The sequence below is a fragment of the Periplaneta americana genome, chromosome 3 (genome assembly GCF_040183065.1).
Source record: "Periplaneta americana isolate PAMFEO1 chromosome 3, P.americana_PAMFEO1_priV1, whole genome shotgun sequence".
NCBI lineage: Eukaryota > Metazoa > Arthropoda > Insecta > Blattodea > Blattidae > Periplaneta > Periplaneta americana.
Window position 1 is genome coordinate 86,881,828 of NC_091119.1, and position 17,928 is coordinate 86,899,755.

Below are 17,928 nucleotides of genomic sequence, written 5' to 3' on the forward strand. Positions count from 1 at the left end.
TTTAGTAATGTAAAGTTGTTTTATTTAAATATTTGTATCTTATATCTAGAGCTTATAATAGTGAAATAAATAGAATGTTAAGAAATCATTACATGTCTTCTTGCATCAGCCTTTCAGATTAGTAATGTCATTTACAAATTCTTTGGTGTCAATAATGTCGCGCTGCAGAATTCCATAGTCTTCACTTTCAGTTAAAAGGATTGTAACAAATAGAAAATTAAAGTGTGATCGTAAATCTTTATAAGCAAAATCATTTCAATTATAGGAGCTATGGACAACTTATTATCAAAGCTCGGAACTTGGGGACCTGTGCCTTTCCACGTGGCTAAGCGACCGGACTTTCATGTCAACAACTCCCGCTTCCAGCACGGAGGTACAGTCAGGTCTGCTATAAAAGTAGTTTCTGGCTGTAACAACGTATTGATAGTATTATTGTAGGTCGAAACACGTAATTTTACAGCATATGTATAATAAAAATAAACACGAGAAATATATCAAATTTACAGTTCTGCTCTGTACATTTTATTACAGTGTATGACTACGTACATTCGAAGATTTTCGAACCCATAACTTCTTCGCCTGTTAATTAAACATGATTTGAAACGAAACTTATTTCCACTTCACATGAAGCGACGGGAACAAACTTAAAATACTGAATGTTTTCACTGTTAATGTTTTCCATTCGATTTTCAGCAGTTGCTAGCTGATCTCGTATCTGAGAAAGATAAGTAGGATAGCCCAAATATTTCTCGAAAATAGTTTTCAATTTGTGTGTCACTACTAGGGCAGGTCCCTCTACGACTTGTTCCATGGCTGTGGATATATTTTCCACCGATTTAAGGGACTGCAATGTCTTTTACCGTTTCCAACCTCTAGTTTATGTATGGCACAACTTACAAAATATAAACTTTCCATTCGAAGAAAATAATGTATCTCCTCCGAAGTCCTCCACGAAATTCTGTAGCTAAAATTTAAAAAATGTATTTTCAAACTTCTATACTACCGATTCGAATGACACTATTTTCTAATTCCGTTTACCTGTAATTCTCTGAATGTCATTGGCTTCGACATGACACAGTTCCCTCGTCCGTCATCTTGTCGTTCGATGTGACCACTTTCTTAAGGTTCGTTCCAACAGCAGTCAGGAACCGTCCGTAACCATCGTGAGCATGCGCAGTACAGAAAAAGCGTTCCAACACAATCCGAACCAGTCCTGAACCGGAAACATGTACTGCAGTCGAGCGTTCCAACAAGCTTTTGACACGGGTTCGGAACGGTCAGAAATAGTCCGCGGATTGAGGCATGTACGGAAGAGTACGTAAGACGCGCATGCGCATAAGCTCACCAACGTCTCCTGAATACTGAAGAAAGACGATCGGCTGTGAGGTTAAAGATGAAAAGTGACAATACAGACGAATAATAAAACTAGAGATTTAATTTAAATTTTCTCCAAAAAGAAAGGGAATGGAAACTATTTGGGTATTGAAATAGTCAATTACAATTTCAACATGCAGATTTGTTTAAGAGTATAATAAATAACGTAAATACATTAATAATAAAAAAGTACTATTTTTAGATGAGAGTCCCCCAGTACACGACATTGAATTAACGGAATTCTTGCCTTCCATATTTTTTGTCATCTTTTTATAGAAAATGATCGAAATTCTGCAAAACGATAATAATAAGCATCCCGTTCTTAGCAAAGATGATCACAGTTATAGCATCTCTGGATTTAGTACATAACGATCCGCGAAAGCGTTCCAACAGCGTCCAGTCCAGTTTCAATCCCAAAGCAGATGCTCAACTAGCGCATGCGCATAAGATGGTACAGGAACCGTACATGAACTGATCCATGAACCGCTTGTTGGAACGAACCTTTAGTATATACGACTGTCCCTGAGCTCTTGCAGCGTGAACTTTGTGTACGTTGTACCTGTAACCTTACTCATGCACACGACACACAAGTCCCCAAGTTCCGAGCTTTACTTATTATTGTCTGTGACATTTCCACGGCCCTGAAAACAATGGTGGCACTGTGAACTCATCCATTCCACTCCTACTATAGGCTAAAGCTTAAAGTAAGGTTCTCCTCGCATACTAGCAATGAAAGCATTTCATTCATCAGTGGTACTACTAATTCCACAATAAAAAACAATCACTGAGAACCTAACTAAAGCGGCCAAGGTTACCTTATTCATTTTCACGCAGGCTAGGCCTGTATAATATGGAGGTAGCCTATGCCGTCTAAAGCCTTGGTTTTTCTGAACCGATGCATGCGACGTGCGGGGTGCGAGGCCCGCCTCGCACAAATCCGGACTACACGAGAGATAGTGAGTGGTTAGATAGTGAGTTGTTTCTATGGCTGCGAGATACGCAGACCTTGCATCTCGCACTTATAGAAACCACTCACTATCTCTCGTGTAGTCCGAATTTATGCGAGGTGGGCCTCGCACGTCGTATGCGTCGGTTCAGAAAAACCAAGGCTTTAAGGTCTACACAGAGAAAATGTGGACATAATAAATTCAACATTAAAGTTGCTCGCTCTTCCGTTTGTGTCCCTTGAAGTTGTTGAGGACGTTTTTGACATGTTAATGGATGTCATTCACGAAGACGTTTTAGATTTGACATTTTATAGCTATAGAAATGACGTACATCAGGGGTAGAACTGCATGAGAATCGGCAAGTTGTACCTACTCGGTTTGGGGCAAAAACATGGAACATTAACTCTATATTGAATGGGTATGAGCCCATCAATAACGCTGCGAAAGGCTGGCACTCTTAAGAAGTTCATGGAACACATAAAAACAATGAGCGTGACAATCAAACCATCAGGTGGCCACGGCGCAACGACTGAAAAAAAATGGAAATGCATTATTAGCCAGAATGAGGTAGACAACGATTTTTGATAATTACAACAGAAACAAGACATTGCACTATAGGCCTATCTCAGAGCTACAAGCTCAAATTATACAATGAAGAAAAAGCTAACATTAGTGGTTCCGAAAGACAGTATATCCCATCTGTGTTCATTCTAGTAACCTAGCAATACGCTGTAGAAAAATCCGCCAAAAGTGCTTCCTAATGACTACGTATTTTGTCATATAAACAAACACATAAAACACTATTGTGTCACTGCACAGCACGTCTTTTTATTCCTTTTTTAAGGTAAAATGTAAGTGTACGTGCGGGAATAATACTGTGAGTGAAATTTCCCTTGTTGAGGTAATGTTACTGTGGCCAAAATGTCTGAGGCTTCTACTGCAAGTGTTTATGGCTGACATTGGCGTGGGAAAAATGTCCGTGGGGAATGTTCTTGAGCAAAACGCCCTGAAAGCGATACGTTAGGTAGCGAAATCCGGTTTCAGAAACCAGCTATAACGGCTAGGGATCATCGTGCTGATCACATGACACCTCCGTTCTGGTTGGATGATCGTTCTCCTCTGCCAAGGCAGATGCTGGTCAGCCTTAGCCCTTCTTGGACTGTTCGCGCCGTTGACGGACGGTCTTGTTCTGTTTTACTTGTCTAATTTACCACTATTTACTTTTCAGTTGTTACAACCCTTTTAGTCCATGTTGACATCCACACGACGTGTAATATTTTACGTAAAAGTTCAGTGCAAAATTGATTCACACTTTGGAGATGTTGTATTCATCCACTGAAAACAGAGTGTCTTCTGCGTATGCTCCTTCTGTGTGTTCCTTTATCGTCACTTCGTTGGAGCTGGTGATAGCCAGGAACTGATTTCCGTGTACACCTGGACACACATTCAAGGATATGACACTATTAGTGCAAGAAAGTACTCACTATATTCACGTAATATCATTTTCATGTGAGGATATAATATGTATTTTTACAGTGATAAGGAAGTAAAAATACCTCCATAACGAAATCGTTACCAAATATTAGTAGTAGCAGCAGTAGTAACAGCAGCAACAGTAGTGGTAATAATAATAATAATAATAATAATAATAATAATAATAATATACACTGATTCTAACTTGTGCTGAAGCAAGAAACGTTGTCTTGGGAAGAAGAAAATAATAATAATAATAATAATAATAATAATAATAATAATAAATAATAATAATAATAATAATAATAATAATACTCATCATCATCATCATCGCCATCATCATAAAACGTTTTGTTAAAGAAACCTCCATTTTCTTATATTTAGAATTCGTTATCTCGTGAAACCAAAGACGTTTTATAGTTTAACCCGTAAAACCAAATGAATGCGTGCGCCACAGCTTATAGTAAGAACCTTATGGTGGGAGTGTAAGCTTCGCGAGGGAGAGAAGCTTCTCAATCCACTTTCTCTTCCCAATGTGCGCAAGTAGGTTACACGAGATAACAAATAGCCTATACATTGCATTACGTAAGCAAAGAAATTGCTTATACTGTAATGATTTTGCTCTTAAATGTAGGCCTAATATTTTAGGAACATCGTATTTTATTGGAGGGAAATAAGCCCCACCTGATGGAAATGAGTTGTGAGATACATGATACAGGTAGTAAAAAAAGTAGCCCACATTTTAAAACCATGACCAACATAACAAAGTTTGCATACTAAGAAAATTTGTTGGAAAGAGAAACAACTTCATGGAAATACTATTTATTTCGAAGGAAAGATGGATTTTTCGGCAAAATGGTATATAAAGACGTTCCTTATTTTCTTCCCAAAAACAGGTTCCATGTAACTACTACCAAAATGCAGAATAGGTGGCCAATTCCGAATGACTAGAATTTCTGCAGAAAAAAAAATCACCGGAAAGTAGATGAACGTTAGTTGAAACTACAGTAATAATGCAGCAAAGAGTGCACATAAGCAGTAGTATATTACTAAACAAAAAAGTGCCCTGGACCTGGGATTTCGGTAGTACCGGTAGTAGGCCTAGTTATCATCATCATCATCATTATTTCCGCAGGAATACTTATGGAATGTCAGACGAAAATACATGGATTCGAATTTGGATATAGAGGTTGTTAGGCCTGCGGAGTAGTCCTCACTATGAAAATGTTGAAATATTAATAAAATTATACTTTTTTATAAATGCAAAATTCGACCATAGTAATTCAGTCTGAGTATCAATTAATTATTAGTCTTAATAATACTTATTTAATTTAAAGATGGTCTTGTGTTACCTAATAATGTTAATAAAATATCCAGCAACTATACTGACTTATATGAATATCATAAAAGTGCCCTGGTTCCGCCCGGCCTCGAGAAATAATACCCTGGTGCCGCCAGGGCCCGCCAGGCCTGAAATAAATCCCTGCACATTAGTACTTGGCGAATAATATAAAAAAAACCATATTACAATAGGAATACCAAACAGAAAATTTTTAAATTAGGCCTATATGTAAACATTAAAGCAGAAACAGATTTCTTCAATATTTCAATTGAAGGCACCAGAACTCTTAAAGTAGGGCAGTAACGAACATTATAAAATGATGTTATAAATTATAACCAAGATCACGTGGGATAGAAAAGTGAACCTGTAATGTAATCAAAATCGGTAGGTCTGGTAATGTAAATGAAAACAGTGAGACGGGGTAAAAATGCACACGAAAACCTTCAAACAACCCCTTCTGACGTAATTTTGTACAAAAGAGAAGTAGGTTTCCATGAATGATGTAGGGAGATCAGTTAATAGAAATTTACAATAGAAATTAGCATATAAATGTAATACATGACTGTAAAGGACAAAAAAATCATGAATATATGGTAAACAGAGCAGTGCCTACTAACCCCCACGTGATAATTTCAATCACAGAGACAGTTCTTTGATCCTCTTTCGAAAGACTTATATGACTCAAAGAACTGTTATTTCAAATCCAGAAATGTGCTACCTTCGATACATTTCATATACTACAACAAATCCTCATTGAATTTTGGAATATAAATACTTGATAAACATGTATATTCGTGCTTCATATGAAACAAGTGGCTTGTAGTTATTGCGGAGTTGAAGGAAAGCAGAAATAGACTTTTGGGTATTCCGTTATGTCCTGGAGCTTAACATTTTCAACGTTTCGTAACTGCATAGAGGTTCCATCACCTAAGGGGTTGCTTTCTCTGTAGATCTGGTTATGTCTGGCTACCCCAAACAACTGAACCAACAATTAATATACAACAGGTTGTCCAAAAAAATCAATAGTGTCTATTTTGAGAGGTGGTAGTTTTCAACAAAACAAGAAAAAAGTCTAATAAGTATGGGTCCTAAAATGAATATTTTTCAACATTATAGGACATACTCAATATGATTGCCTTTCAAAAAAAGAGGTTTCAATATTTTCAGAGCTCATAGCAGTCATAGAAAAGTATAATAAACATGGGTCCTAAAATTGATATCTTTCAAGACATCAACATTATGGGATATACTCAATGTGATTGCCTTTAAAAAAGAGGTTTCAATATTCTGAGGGATGGTGGCAGTCATAAAAAAGTATAATAAACATGGGTCCTAAAATATCTTCCGAGATTTGAGTATTTTTTCATCAACATCATGTGATAAACTCAATGTGATCGCCTTTAAAACGAGCTTTCAATATTCTGAGAGATGGTAGCAGTTATAAAGAAGTGTAAAAATATGGGACCTAAAATATCTTCCGAGATATGAGTACTTGTTCATCAATCTCATAGGATATACTCAATGTGATTTCCTTAAAAAAAAGAGCTTTTAATATTCTGAGATATGGTAGCAGTCATAAAAAAGTGTAATAAATATGGGTCCTAGAACATACCTTTCGAGATACGAATACTTGTTCATCAACCTCATAGTATATATTCAATGTGATTTCCTTTAAAAAAAATGCAATATCATGAAAATAATAGTATTCATCAAAACAAGAACAAAAAAGTACAATAAGCATGAGTCCTAAACATAAATTTTGTAGCTTTGTAATTATTATTGTAAGAACAGCATATCTTCTAATATGAGTTCTTTGCTTATTTCTTTTTTGGCTATTAAAGTATCATGTTGGAAATGAAACAATCAAAAGGATAACAAGGTATGATTCCCTAGCCTTGTGATTCCCTAAGACGTAGAAGGATGCGTTACAACGGATGGAAATCACATCAACAGGACTATATATTTTATTATAGTCCTCTTGAATCACATTGAGTATCTCCTCTGAACAAGAACTCATACTTAAGAAGATATGGAAGATATTAATTTTAGGATCCATGTTTAAAACACATTTTTGTGTCGTTTTATGAATACTGCCACCACTCAGAATATTAAGTTGTCTTTTTTTTTAATGAAAATCTCACTGAGCATATCCTATGACCACAGTTTAGTATATACAGTTGCGAAGCTCAATACTTACTAAATATGCAAACATAGACAGTTGAAATATGCATCCATAGATAGTTGCTAGACACCAGGATCGCTACTATCGCCTCATCACAGACACTTTCCCTAGCAGACGATAAAATGTATTGTACTTTTGATATCGTCTTCTTTTGAAAAATTAACACCTTCCTTCCACTATTGAAATACGAAATGCATAAGGTTTATATATTATTTTCATAAAGTATATATTATATTTTATAAACTCACCTTCCTGGATCTTTCGGAAGGATAACTCTGACCTCTTTTTCTTAGAATTTATAGTGCAACAAACGTCTCCTTGTCCCATATTATTACTCAAATTATTGTATTTTAGCCATTTACAGTTATTACAACCGATAACGAACATTTCACAGTTTACACAACTTTTCACAACAATGCGAAATACGGCACAGTCAATGCTTTTTCGATCTAGACCAGTTCGGGTTTTCTATTTCAGTGTATGGAGCTCAGTAAATTATTATATTATAACTTTATTGCGTATCACAGCTAAATTTTATTTAGTATAATGTGTCCATAAGTTCCCTTCACTTCTTGTTGCATAATATGTTGCAGAAATAATTACAAAACTGTGTTATATTAATGTGAAGAGAATTTTACATGCTAACATAATCTTTTCGCATCAACATTTTAAGTTTAGAATGGAAGCTATTTTGAGGTTTAATAAAAAAGAATTTATATTGTGATTTTAATATAGCACATCTACCTTCCTTGATAAAGACAGAAAATTTATCATACCACTCTTATGAAATTAGTGTACGTACGATTGTTACTTCGTCACTTAGGTAGTAGATAAATATAATAATTCAATACTCAATTGTAGTATTAAAATACAGACAAATTGAATGTCCGGGGCATCATAATTATAATGTATAATTGCGAATTTAGGAATATAAGATATAGTAAACATAACCTATAATATTTCCATATGAATGGCAGGGCATTGGAGACCACTAAAATTAGACAGAAAGGGGCAACTGGGACAGTAAACATAACCTATAATTTCAACATATCTAAATATTCGTGCGGTGCAACTGAAAATTATTGAATCGTGCATAAATGAATGTACAAGAATTTCGCAATATTTAATCGAAATAAAGGCAGGTAGGTCTATTACACATACGAACAACATAATTTTCACACCAAAAATAATATTACACCTTAATTCGCAAGGAATTATGTCTGAAGTGTCTCCTAATCTTTGTTTTAAATTTTATTAATGCAATTACACTACATTTTAGAGAAATATATGTTACTTTTTATGCATTCCAATTAATTTATATGGTTGAAACGCCGCCCTTCGTGATCGGGTTAAACGAGTCACATGGTCTGCCTTACGGCCTGTATTAGATCACGATGGCAGTGACACAGTCTATTGTTCCTAGTACACACAGCGCTCCAAGCGGCTAGCAACTATCGCGAGAAATGCAAAAAATCACCCCAAGCTTCGCGACTGTATATACTAGACTGTGCTATGACTATGATGTTGATGAACATACTCATATTTCGGAAGATATTAATTTTAGGATTCGTGATTATTTGACTTTTTTTTCTTGTTTTGGTGAGTACTACACCCCTCAAAATACTGAGTGCCTTTTTTTAAACACTTATTCATGTAAGGTTATGTATACTCACCGTTCATGGCTTCCAGTGCAACGTTCGTGCCAGAAGTCTTCAGGTAGAAGAATCTTTCATCGGCAGTCATCAACCGAGAAGGGTCTTCCAATGGTATCACCTCATAAGGAGCTGCTTGTTCTCTGAGAGACTGCAAATTAATTACGGAATGTTTACGTTTCAAGCCACATTCCACAACAACTGTTTCAAAATAATTAACAATAATATGCAATATGGTATATGCAATATCAATTTGTTACAAACGTAACTAGTTCAGGAGTATTTAGTGCAACATTTGAATATATTACTAGTACAAGGCGATTTTATCTTCAAATAAATAAACAAATAAATAAATATACACATACATAATACATATCCAATATGTGTAACATAAATTTGTTACATACAGTACATGATACAAGTTCAAGAACATTTTAGAGCAACATTGGAGTATATTACTACTGTAGTATACGATTTTTCCTCTTTAAATAAATATAAATAAACATATACAAACACGAAACATCTATATGCGTAATATATAACTTTACTGCGTACGTAACTGAACTTCAGCAGGATAGAGCAAAATTTGAGTATTTAACTGATGTAAGGTGATGTGCTACTGAAAATAGTCGAATTTTTAATAATTGTATCATTTTTTCATTTTCGCGCTAAAAATGTAAGCCTCGGTTTCATGACAGTTTTATCTCAATATCGTAACAAACTGTAAGTATACTTTTGTATAATTTGGTAGAAGTTGTGTCAATGCACGAGTTATGTGTAGCCAAAACTTTAAATTTAATTATCATATCTCGAAAAAGAAATGTCCTATGTTTTCAAAGACAAGTTTTTATTTTATTTCTCAGTGTTAAAGCTAGGATGATGGAACTTGGCATACTTATTCATTAACATCTCTGTTGTGAATTGAAGCTTTTGATTGGCTGTATTCAGCAAAGTTTTATTTATTTATTTTTTACTGTTTGAGCATTGAAAAATTATATATTTTACAAATGAACAAATTAGAGTAGGGCATTAGGCATTACTAATGCTCTATTGCACAATATGCAGTGTTACCTTTAAGAAAAAATTAGATAAAAAATATTTTTTTAGAAATAGGATTTTCATTAATAACATTAAAAAATAAGTTTATTTTTTAAGTGTTTATGAGAAAAGATTGAAATTTATAATGTGTGATTATGATATTGATATGCATATTCAGTAAAAATTTCATCTCTCTAGCTAAAAAATTGTGGATTTTTAGAAATTTCAGTATCGCATCGCCTTAAAGCGATTTTCTCTTCAAATAAACGAAGGGTTCAGAGCCATAGTGGACCAAGTACCATTTATTAAAAACGGAAAAAGCAAGGGATAAAGTTAAGTGAATACCATAGTTTAATGAAATTGACATATCATTTAGTTTGAATGTATATACTTTATATTACTTGCTATATGTTTCCATTGAATTATGGTGATAACTTCATTTTAAACCTTGTTTTCTACGGTTTTAATAAATGAAACTTGGTCCACTATGGTCCTGAACCCTTCAAATATGAGCATGCTCTTCAATGTTCTTCAATGCTCGTATATAAATTTGAGAGAACTATCTGCTCTTGCTTACTGCACACCATACTTGTACTGCACATGTGAAGTAAAGAGTGTTCTTGCACAAAGAACACACGTTGGTGACAAAAAATTCTAGACTTCGTTCTAGGTACGTAATTGGTTCTTACCGACAGCTGGAACATTTTGTTCTCGTCCATGCTCAAGCACACGTTGGTGGAGTGGTGCACCGGCAGCACCATTTTTGTCTCCTCGGCTTCTGCATCGGTAAAGTAGTAGAGAGAAAATAAAACTGCACAAAGAAAAAATACTTTAGAGAGTGTTTATTTAGCCTGCAAATAGCCATAATTAAATAATTCAAATTAATGTTACTCGAGCGGAATAACAAACAACGCGTCAATGGAGGTGTTAACCTAGAGTTTAAAAACCAAGGACTATATAAACACGTGTTTCATGTCAATGTTATTTCACCGGAACATGACATACGCATTTGGAATATTACTGGCAACGCTGTCCACTTCTTTGTTTGCTTGTTTTCCTTTTCTGAACAATAAAGCTGTACTCGTAATTCAACCGTTATCGTCAATGTCATCATATCACTCACTGGCATAGAATATTCTGTTTTTGAAGAATCTCAGAAATGTTAGACAAAATACGCTATGCACAGATACATAGGATATGCCAGTGTATTATATGGGTAAAGTACGATTCGTTGAGAGCTGTGACTGTGATTAAAATAGTAATAGGCCTACTTACTGGTTTTAAGGAACCCGGAGGTTCGTTGCCGCTCTCGCATAAGCCCGCCATAGGTCACTACCTTGAGCAAGATTAATACAGTCTCCACCATCATATCCCACCTCCCTCAAATCCATTTTAATATTATCTTCCCATCTACGTCTCGGCCTCCCCAAAGGTCTTTTTCCCTTCGGTCTCCCAACTAACATTCTATATGCATTTCTGGATTCGCCCATACGTGCTACATACCCAGGCCAAGTCAAACGTCTGGATTTAATGTTCCTAATTATGTCAGGTGAAGAATACAATGTATGCAGTTCTGTATTGTGTAACTTTTTCCATTCTCCTGTAACTTCATCCCTCTTAGCCCCAAATATTTTCCGAAGCACCTTATTCTCAAACACCCTTAATCTCTGTTCTTCTCTCAAAGCGAGAGTCCAAGTTTCACAACCATAAAGAACAACCGATAATATAACTGTTTTATTAATTCTAACTTTCAGATTTTTTGACAGCAGACTGGATGATAAAAGCTTCTCAACAGAATAATAACAGGCATTTCACATGTTTATTCTGTGTTTAATTTCCTCCCGAGTATCATTTATATTTGTTACTGTTGCTCCCAGGTATTTGAATTTTTCCACCTCTTCAAAGGATAAATTTCCAATTTTTATATTTCCATTTCGTACAATATTCTCGTCACGATACATAATTATATACTTCGTCTTTTCGGGATTTACTTCCAAACCTATCGATTAAAACAGTATTAGTATTAGTAATAATAATAATAATAATAATAATAATAATAATAATAATAATAATAATAATAATAATAATAATAATAATAATAATAATAATAATAATAATAACAACAGAAGTCGGATTTCACAAATATGCATTTTTATGATATTAAAATACCATAAACATACATTCTTATGACATTAACATTGACATACATGGGATGCTAAGCCACAATAATGTTGCTTTAATTGAACGTTAAAGTTACGCGCATTAGTCGTCACGGCTCGTATATTAACAATATTACTAGAACGCGGTACTTCATGCATTTACATATGTTTATTGATTTGGCATATTGAAAAAGTAAAAATGGATCTTTGCCGTTCATGGTTTTTACGTTCGAATGAAGTAAACTTTATTTTGCATAATGCATATTTTGACGGTTTTCCCTTTTAAATGCATATATATACATATTTTGCATATTTAAATGCATATATTGACATCTTTTCTTGTTTTGCCTGATTTATTATCTAATTTCAAATTTTTTATGATAAAAATAAGAATAATTTGCAAGATGTAGCTATAAAATTATGTGAAAAAGAACCTCCGGAAGGATCTGTCTTATGTGGCTGCTAATTTCTCCAGAATAGAGAGCAGCATCACCATGCCGGAAAAAGTGGGTAGTCCCCTAACAGGAATCCCTTGCAGTTGTACAGAAGGTAAAAGAAGTAAAGGAGTGACTGCAAAATTTAAGCATGTGTTAGAGAATAATCCTGGCTGTAAAGGAATGTTCCATATTGTCATGACATGTGTTAGAGAATAATCCTGGATGTAAAGGAATGTTCCATATTGCTGACATTCTCAGTGGAATATGTGAAACAGAAATTCGGAACATTTCTGCTTAGAAATTTGTAGGCCCACTATTCATATCATGTGCTGTAGAGAGGCATTTACAGTAAACTAATTTTGACATGTAAGAAAAGAAGTTTCACAGTAGACAATCTGGATAAATAGTTGATTGTTTAGTGCCATAATAATTGCGTGAAAGGTAAACAAAGTTAAAAAAGGGTTAGGAAGTTAGGTAAAGTGTACCAATTCAAATATGTGAATGAAATTAGTAATTAATACATCTGTAGAAAGAAATAGATATAATAAAAATGATGATGGCTTGATGACAACTATTACTTTAAATTATTGTCATTTATATCACATTAAACCAAATAAACCTCTAAAGTGTATTTTTACTGCATATATTTCAGTTTTTAGCGCATATTTCAATAGTTTTTACTGCATAGTTGCATGCAGATTTTCAAGTTCCGTACTGTAAGTTGCAAATATTTGTATACATTTACACAGTAATTGTTGAAATTTGCACAGTTAGCAATGTAAGTCCTAGTGACACACCAGGTAAACTGTCACAGGGAAGCATTTGTGCTATCTAGATGCGTACAAAGGCAACTATTTATCTTCTAAATGACTTATCAGTAATGTATTTTATCGCATCATTTTACACTAATGACTAAATGAATTTTAGCTAAATACATTTCTTGTTTATACCAAATTTCATAATATTTCTGAACTACATATTTTGCGAACAGAAGTCTAAAACTACATAATCAGTGAATTGCAGTAGGCCTAAGCCTTCTTTTTCCTCTTCTGCCCAATACAAAAGTAGATCACTTAAGTAACAAAAAATTGCTTTCTTCATCATTTCCAGGGGCGTCCCACACTTGAACGTTCCTTTTGCTGATACAAAATTGTTTTGGGAATTCCTCATTTGTCATTCCTTGCACGTAGCCTATTCTTTCTACAGTCTTTTGATGTTTCTATTAAAAGAACTCAACTTTGTCTGTGTATAAACTATTTCTTATTAATTCAATTGTATCGGTTATTTAGTGACGCTGTACCAACTGTGCGGTTATCTAGCATTGATGTAATTGATGATAGCAAAATGAGACCGAGGATTGCCATGGATTTATATGAAATTTGCCTTGCACTCATTTATTAAATATAGATAATATATTATAACCAGCGTGCAAAGTATAATAAAAGAAATAGAATGAATAACGACTTAAACCAAAACAGGAGCAAAATAATAACATAAATAATTAGAGAAAAATTAAATGTCTGTTCCGTACCAGAAAGCTTAATAGCGCCTCTAAAACTCGAAGGAAAAAAAAAACTATTTCTTAAGAACAAAGGGGTGGGTGAAAGTTTTAAAGATGCTTGGAAGTTAACCTTGGTACATTCCTGAGGAATTTCTGTATAGCACTAAATAAAATTTTCAATTACTACCATTAAAATGGTCAAGTTACACAGGTGGTAAACTTTCAGAGTACCCGGAACCGTATATTCTATATGTTATAAACGAACGCAAATTTACCGGGTCCATAAAAATGTGGTCAATTAAGACAGCTGGTCATGTTACAATGTGGTCAACTTCACAAGTTTTACTGCATTACAGCCGACTATGAATAAATCAACATTTTGAGTTATTTTTGTCTTAAACGCTTAGGATATACTATAATTATTTTTCGAATAAAACTATAAACAATTTTCTTCCCTATCATGAACGTTGAGGACACGCATTTCACTTAAAATCTCTTTATAATGCTACTTACGTTCTGGATCCGCAAGGTTGTCAGCCTGTAGCGTCTTGGTGGACACCTGGTAACCTGCATCGCCACCCGTGACGCAAAGATACACGTCTCGTTGGACGTTCTTGAGTCGTGCCTCCTGGCGGTCCGTGAACGCCACCTGTGGAAATGTCTTCTGCACGTTGTCCATGTGGTAAGAATGAAAACTTCATCCCACTTAACAACTTTAAATCTTCTCACAGCTTCCTACGCTCATCGCGTCTATGGCTGCGGCGGTAGGAATTTCCCCCGAGTACATACGTGTTGTTTGTGTGTCTCCCAGGAAGTAGTTTGTTGTTACTAGCGGGAGTTCCAGACAGCGAGGCGACATAATTACATACGTAGTGTGGTGGGGATAGCTGTAGGAAGAAGTTTGTGTTCACCTGGCAGCTGAAGTACGTTCGCCTTTCAGTCTTGTTTTCATTCTGTTGTATAATCTTAACATGTAAGATATAATTGAAAAATATAATTTTATTGCTTACAGAGCGAACAATAAGTATGGAATATTGCTCGAGCGGGCCCCGGTTCGACTCCTGGTTCGGGTTTTTTTGCGGGGTTTTCCCTCAACCAGCTGAAGCAGAATTCCTGGGTAACTTTCGGCGTTGGACCTCGGACTCATTTCGCCATCATTAATTTACATATCAACATCCATACCATAGCCCGGGTTCAGTTCACGGTGTAACGTGCTATACTTGTACGAAAGTGCGGCCGTTCGGCTACCTAATCATTCACAGAATAGAAGTGGTAAGCACAATAAGTCTCAGACTGTAGTGCAAGCCTTCGGGTCCCTCCTACGTACAAGAGAAAAAATGGAATATTGCTAATAACTTCTTAAATCAGAATATTATAGATTTATTAATTTGTCATACAGAATAATATCTGTAATATTGACAAATATTAATTAATTGTCAAATATTAATTCTTAAATCAGAGTTGGGCACCAACAACAAATTCTACTCTCTCACGGAGAGCCATATGACTTCTCTTCAACCCCTTTCTTCCCTGCCGAACACCGCGCAGCGATGATGCCGTAACGGATGAATATTAAGCGACCCTGTTTAGAGTTTGGAATCGCTCCCGGTGCTCAGCCCTGTCTTAAATTTTAATTTTACAAAAAACATTTTATACAAAAGCTGTTGGAGATAAACGATACAATATAATACCAGTATTCTAAAAAAGTTATTCAGGCATACAGGGTGTGGCAGTAAACTTTATGTTTACAAATGGCATCCTATATTAAAATTTACTTATTCCAAGTCTCCATTAAATTTTATGTATGAATGTGTAGAAATTTTACCCATTCACCCGTTTCATATCTTTTAACTATTTATTTATTAACTTGTTTTGTTGACTTCAAACTTGAGGCAAATAAGTATGTAAAATCATGTTGAGTAGTCCACAAAACTAAACAAAACACTATGACTAACCAAATGTTACCACGGATACTAAAAGTGAGAACAAATGAAAAAACATTCATAGCCAAACAATGTCCCAGTCTATCACGAAAACAGTCCATTGTAGATATGAGATCAAACAGATCAGTCATGTAACTGTGAGAAAGACAATTGACTGCTTTCGTGATAGACTGGGGCAATGTTTGGCTGTGAAGGGTTCTCATTTTGAGCATCTGTATTCAAGTTTGGTTAGTGATTCTGTTTTGTGTACTTTTATGGCCTACTCAACATGATTTTACATATTTATCTGTCTCAAGTTAGAATTCCACAAAACAAGTTTAATAAATAGTTAAAAAAAATTTAGGATGAATATTTTATTTATTTATTTATTTATTTAACCTACAGGGGATTACAACTACAATATAAAGAATACAATTACAATTATAATTACAATTAATATTGAATTTACAAATACAATAAAAATCAAAGTACTAAAAGAATTAACAGACTAATAAAAGCTAGACAGTTCATTGTAAAAATTAAGAAGAGAGAAAAAAATTTTTTTATTAACTAAGTAAAAATTAAACCTACTCTACGCAGTAAGAAAATGCTTAATAAGTTTGCTTTTGAAAAATTTCCAAACATTTTTACGTAAAATTTAATGGAGATACGTAATATGTACATTTTAATATAGGATAGGATAGGATAGGATAGGATAGGATAAAGTTTACTGTGACACCTGCATACCTGAATAACTACTTTTTTTCGAACACTGGTAGGTATCATATTATATAGTTTATCTCCAGCTTTTGTATAAACTTTTTTATTTATAAAAATTTAAGAAGTTATTAGAAATATTCCATACTTATTGTTCATCATATGCTCTGAGAAGGCAATAATGAAATTCCAATTCTAAATACCGTACGTACAAATCAAGATATTAAATATGTTGTATTGAAAGGATACCTAAAACATAGACTATAGCAAGCATGTCAGAAATCAGACTCTGAATGTGCAGTTATGTGCGCGGATCGCCGGTCTGTGCGGACTGCATCATTCAAGGGTTGCTCTTACTCTTTCTTAGCTGGAGGAGTGTACAATAATCTATTCTGCGTTTCTAGGGTTGGATTAAATAGGCATTTGGACATTATAAACACACTTAGCAGAAGGAAAAAAACACGGTTATTATCAGTGTCTATACTTGACAACTGCAATACAAAAAACTTTAGGCTTACTCAGTTATACTTGACAAAGTAGTGGTTTGTAAAGCATAATTTATTAAAATGATTTTATATAGTATTTGAAGAAAACGAATATTCCAGTAATTTCGAAACAACAAAAAGCGAACATAGTATTTCATTTTACGTAGTAGGTACTAATTATTTTAAATAACATACCCTATTCTTTCACTGTTCGTCAAACATTATTATTTGGGACCATTGGTACACAAATTTTAAAGAAAATATACTCCCAATTAATTATATGCAGTAGGACATTGTGAAGTTTTTACACTGAAATAATTTCCTTGCTCTATGTCAATATAAATTAACATTAATATTAATAAATTATGCAGAGACATCATTTTATTTTTACTTCAACTTTTATTGGACCTAAGTTTTTGAATGTACTTCACTCCCACCCCTTCTACTAACGAAGTTCCAACTGTCCTCCACACAGAACCAAGGCCGCAGTACTGAGTGATTATAGTACGTTTCAGAAATATGTTCGCGTTTTCCAGTGACGAAAACTTCCAATATTGAATCATATTTTCGCACAGGTACTGTCGTCCGTTTGCCTACGTCGCATCCCGATTTCCCCCATCTGCTTCTGCTCGCTCCACTGTAAAGACTAGTGGCTGGGCTTTCTTAGCTCTTTTCTGAAAACATTAATTTCTGTTAGGA

General features: G+C 34.5%; 1 protein-coding gene across 2 annotated transcripts; it reads right to left on the reverse strand.

Annotated features, from left to right (window-relative positions):
• Window positions 1–15,201, reverse strand: LOC138696237 (uncharacterized). 2 transcript variants are annotated; one of them, XM_069820912.1, is made up of 5 exons: window positions 14,619–15,201; window positions 10,698–10,819; window positions 8,992–9,121; window positions 5,185–5,264; window positions 3,632–3,755 (listed from the first exon to the last, which is right to left on the reverse strand). In XM_069820912.1, exons 1-4 carry the CDS (start codon window positions 14,782–14,784, stop codon window positions 5,185–5,187), a joined length of 498 nt encoding a protein of 165 aa, XP_069677013.1. In that variant the 5' UTR covers window positions 14,785–15,201; the 3' UTR covers window positions 3,632–3,755. The 2 variants fall into 2 exon arrangements, with proteins under 2 accessions (XP_069677012.1, XP_069677013.1); XM_069820911.1 differs by lacking the exon at window positions 5,185–5,264 and having other exon boundaries at window positions 1–3,755; window positions 14,619–14,948.
• Window positions 15,202–17,928: the final 2,727 nt, after the last annotated feature.

Bases quoted from the DNA above. Each gene is read 5' to 3' on its own strand.
- LOC138696237 (XM_069820911.1), bottom strand. From the start codon at position 14,784: ATGGACAACGTGCAGAAGACATTTCCACAGGTGGCGTTCACGGACCGC. The intron at 10,820-14,618 runs GTAAGTAGCATT...TTCTTTGTGCAG, and splicing joins CAACCTTGCGGATCCAGAAC to TTTTATTTTCTCTCTACTAC. The intron at 3,756-8,991 runs GTGAGTATACAT...ATGTGTGTCCAG, and splicing joins TGCACTGGAAGCCATGAACG to GTGTACACGGAAATCAGTTC.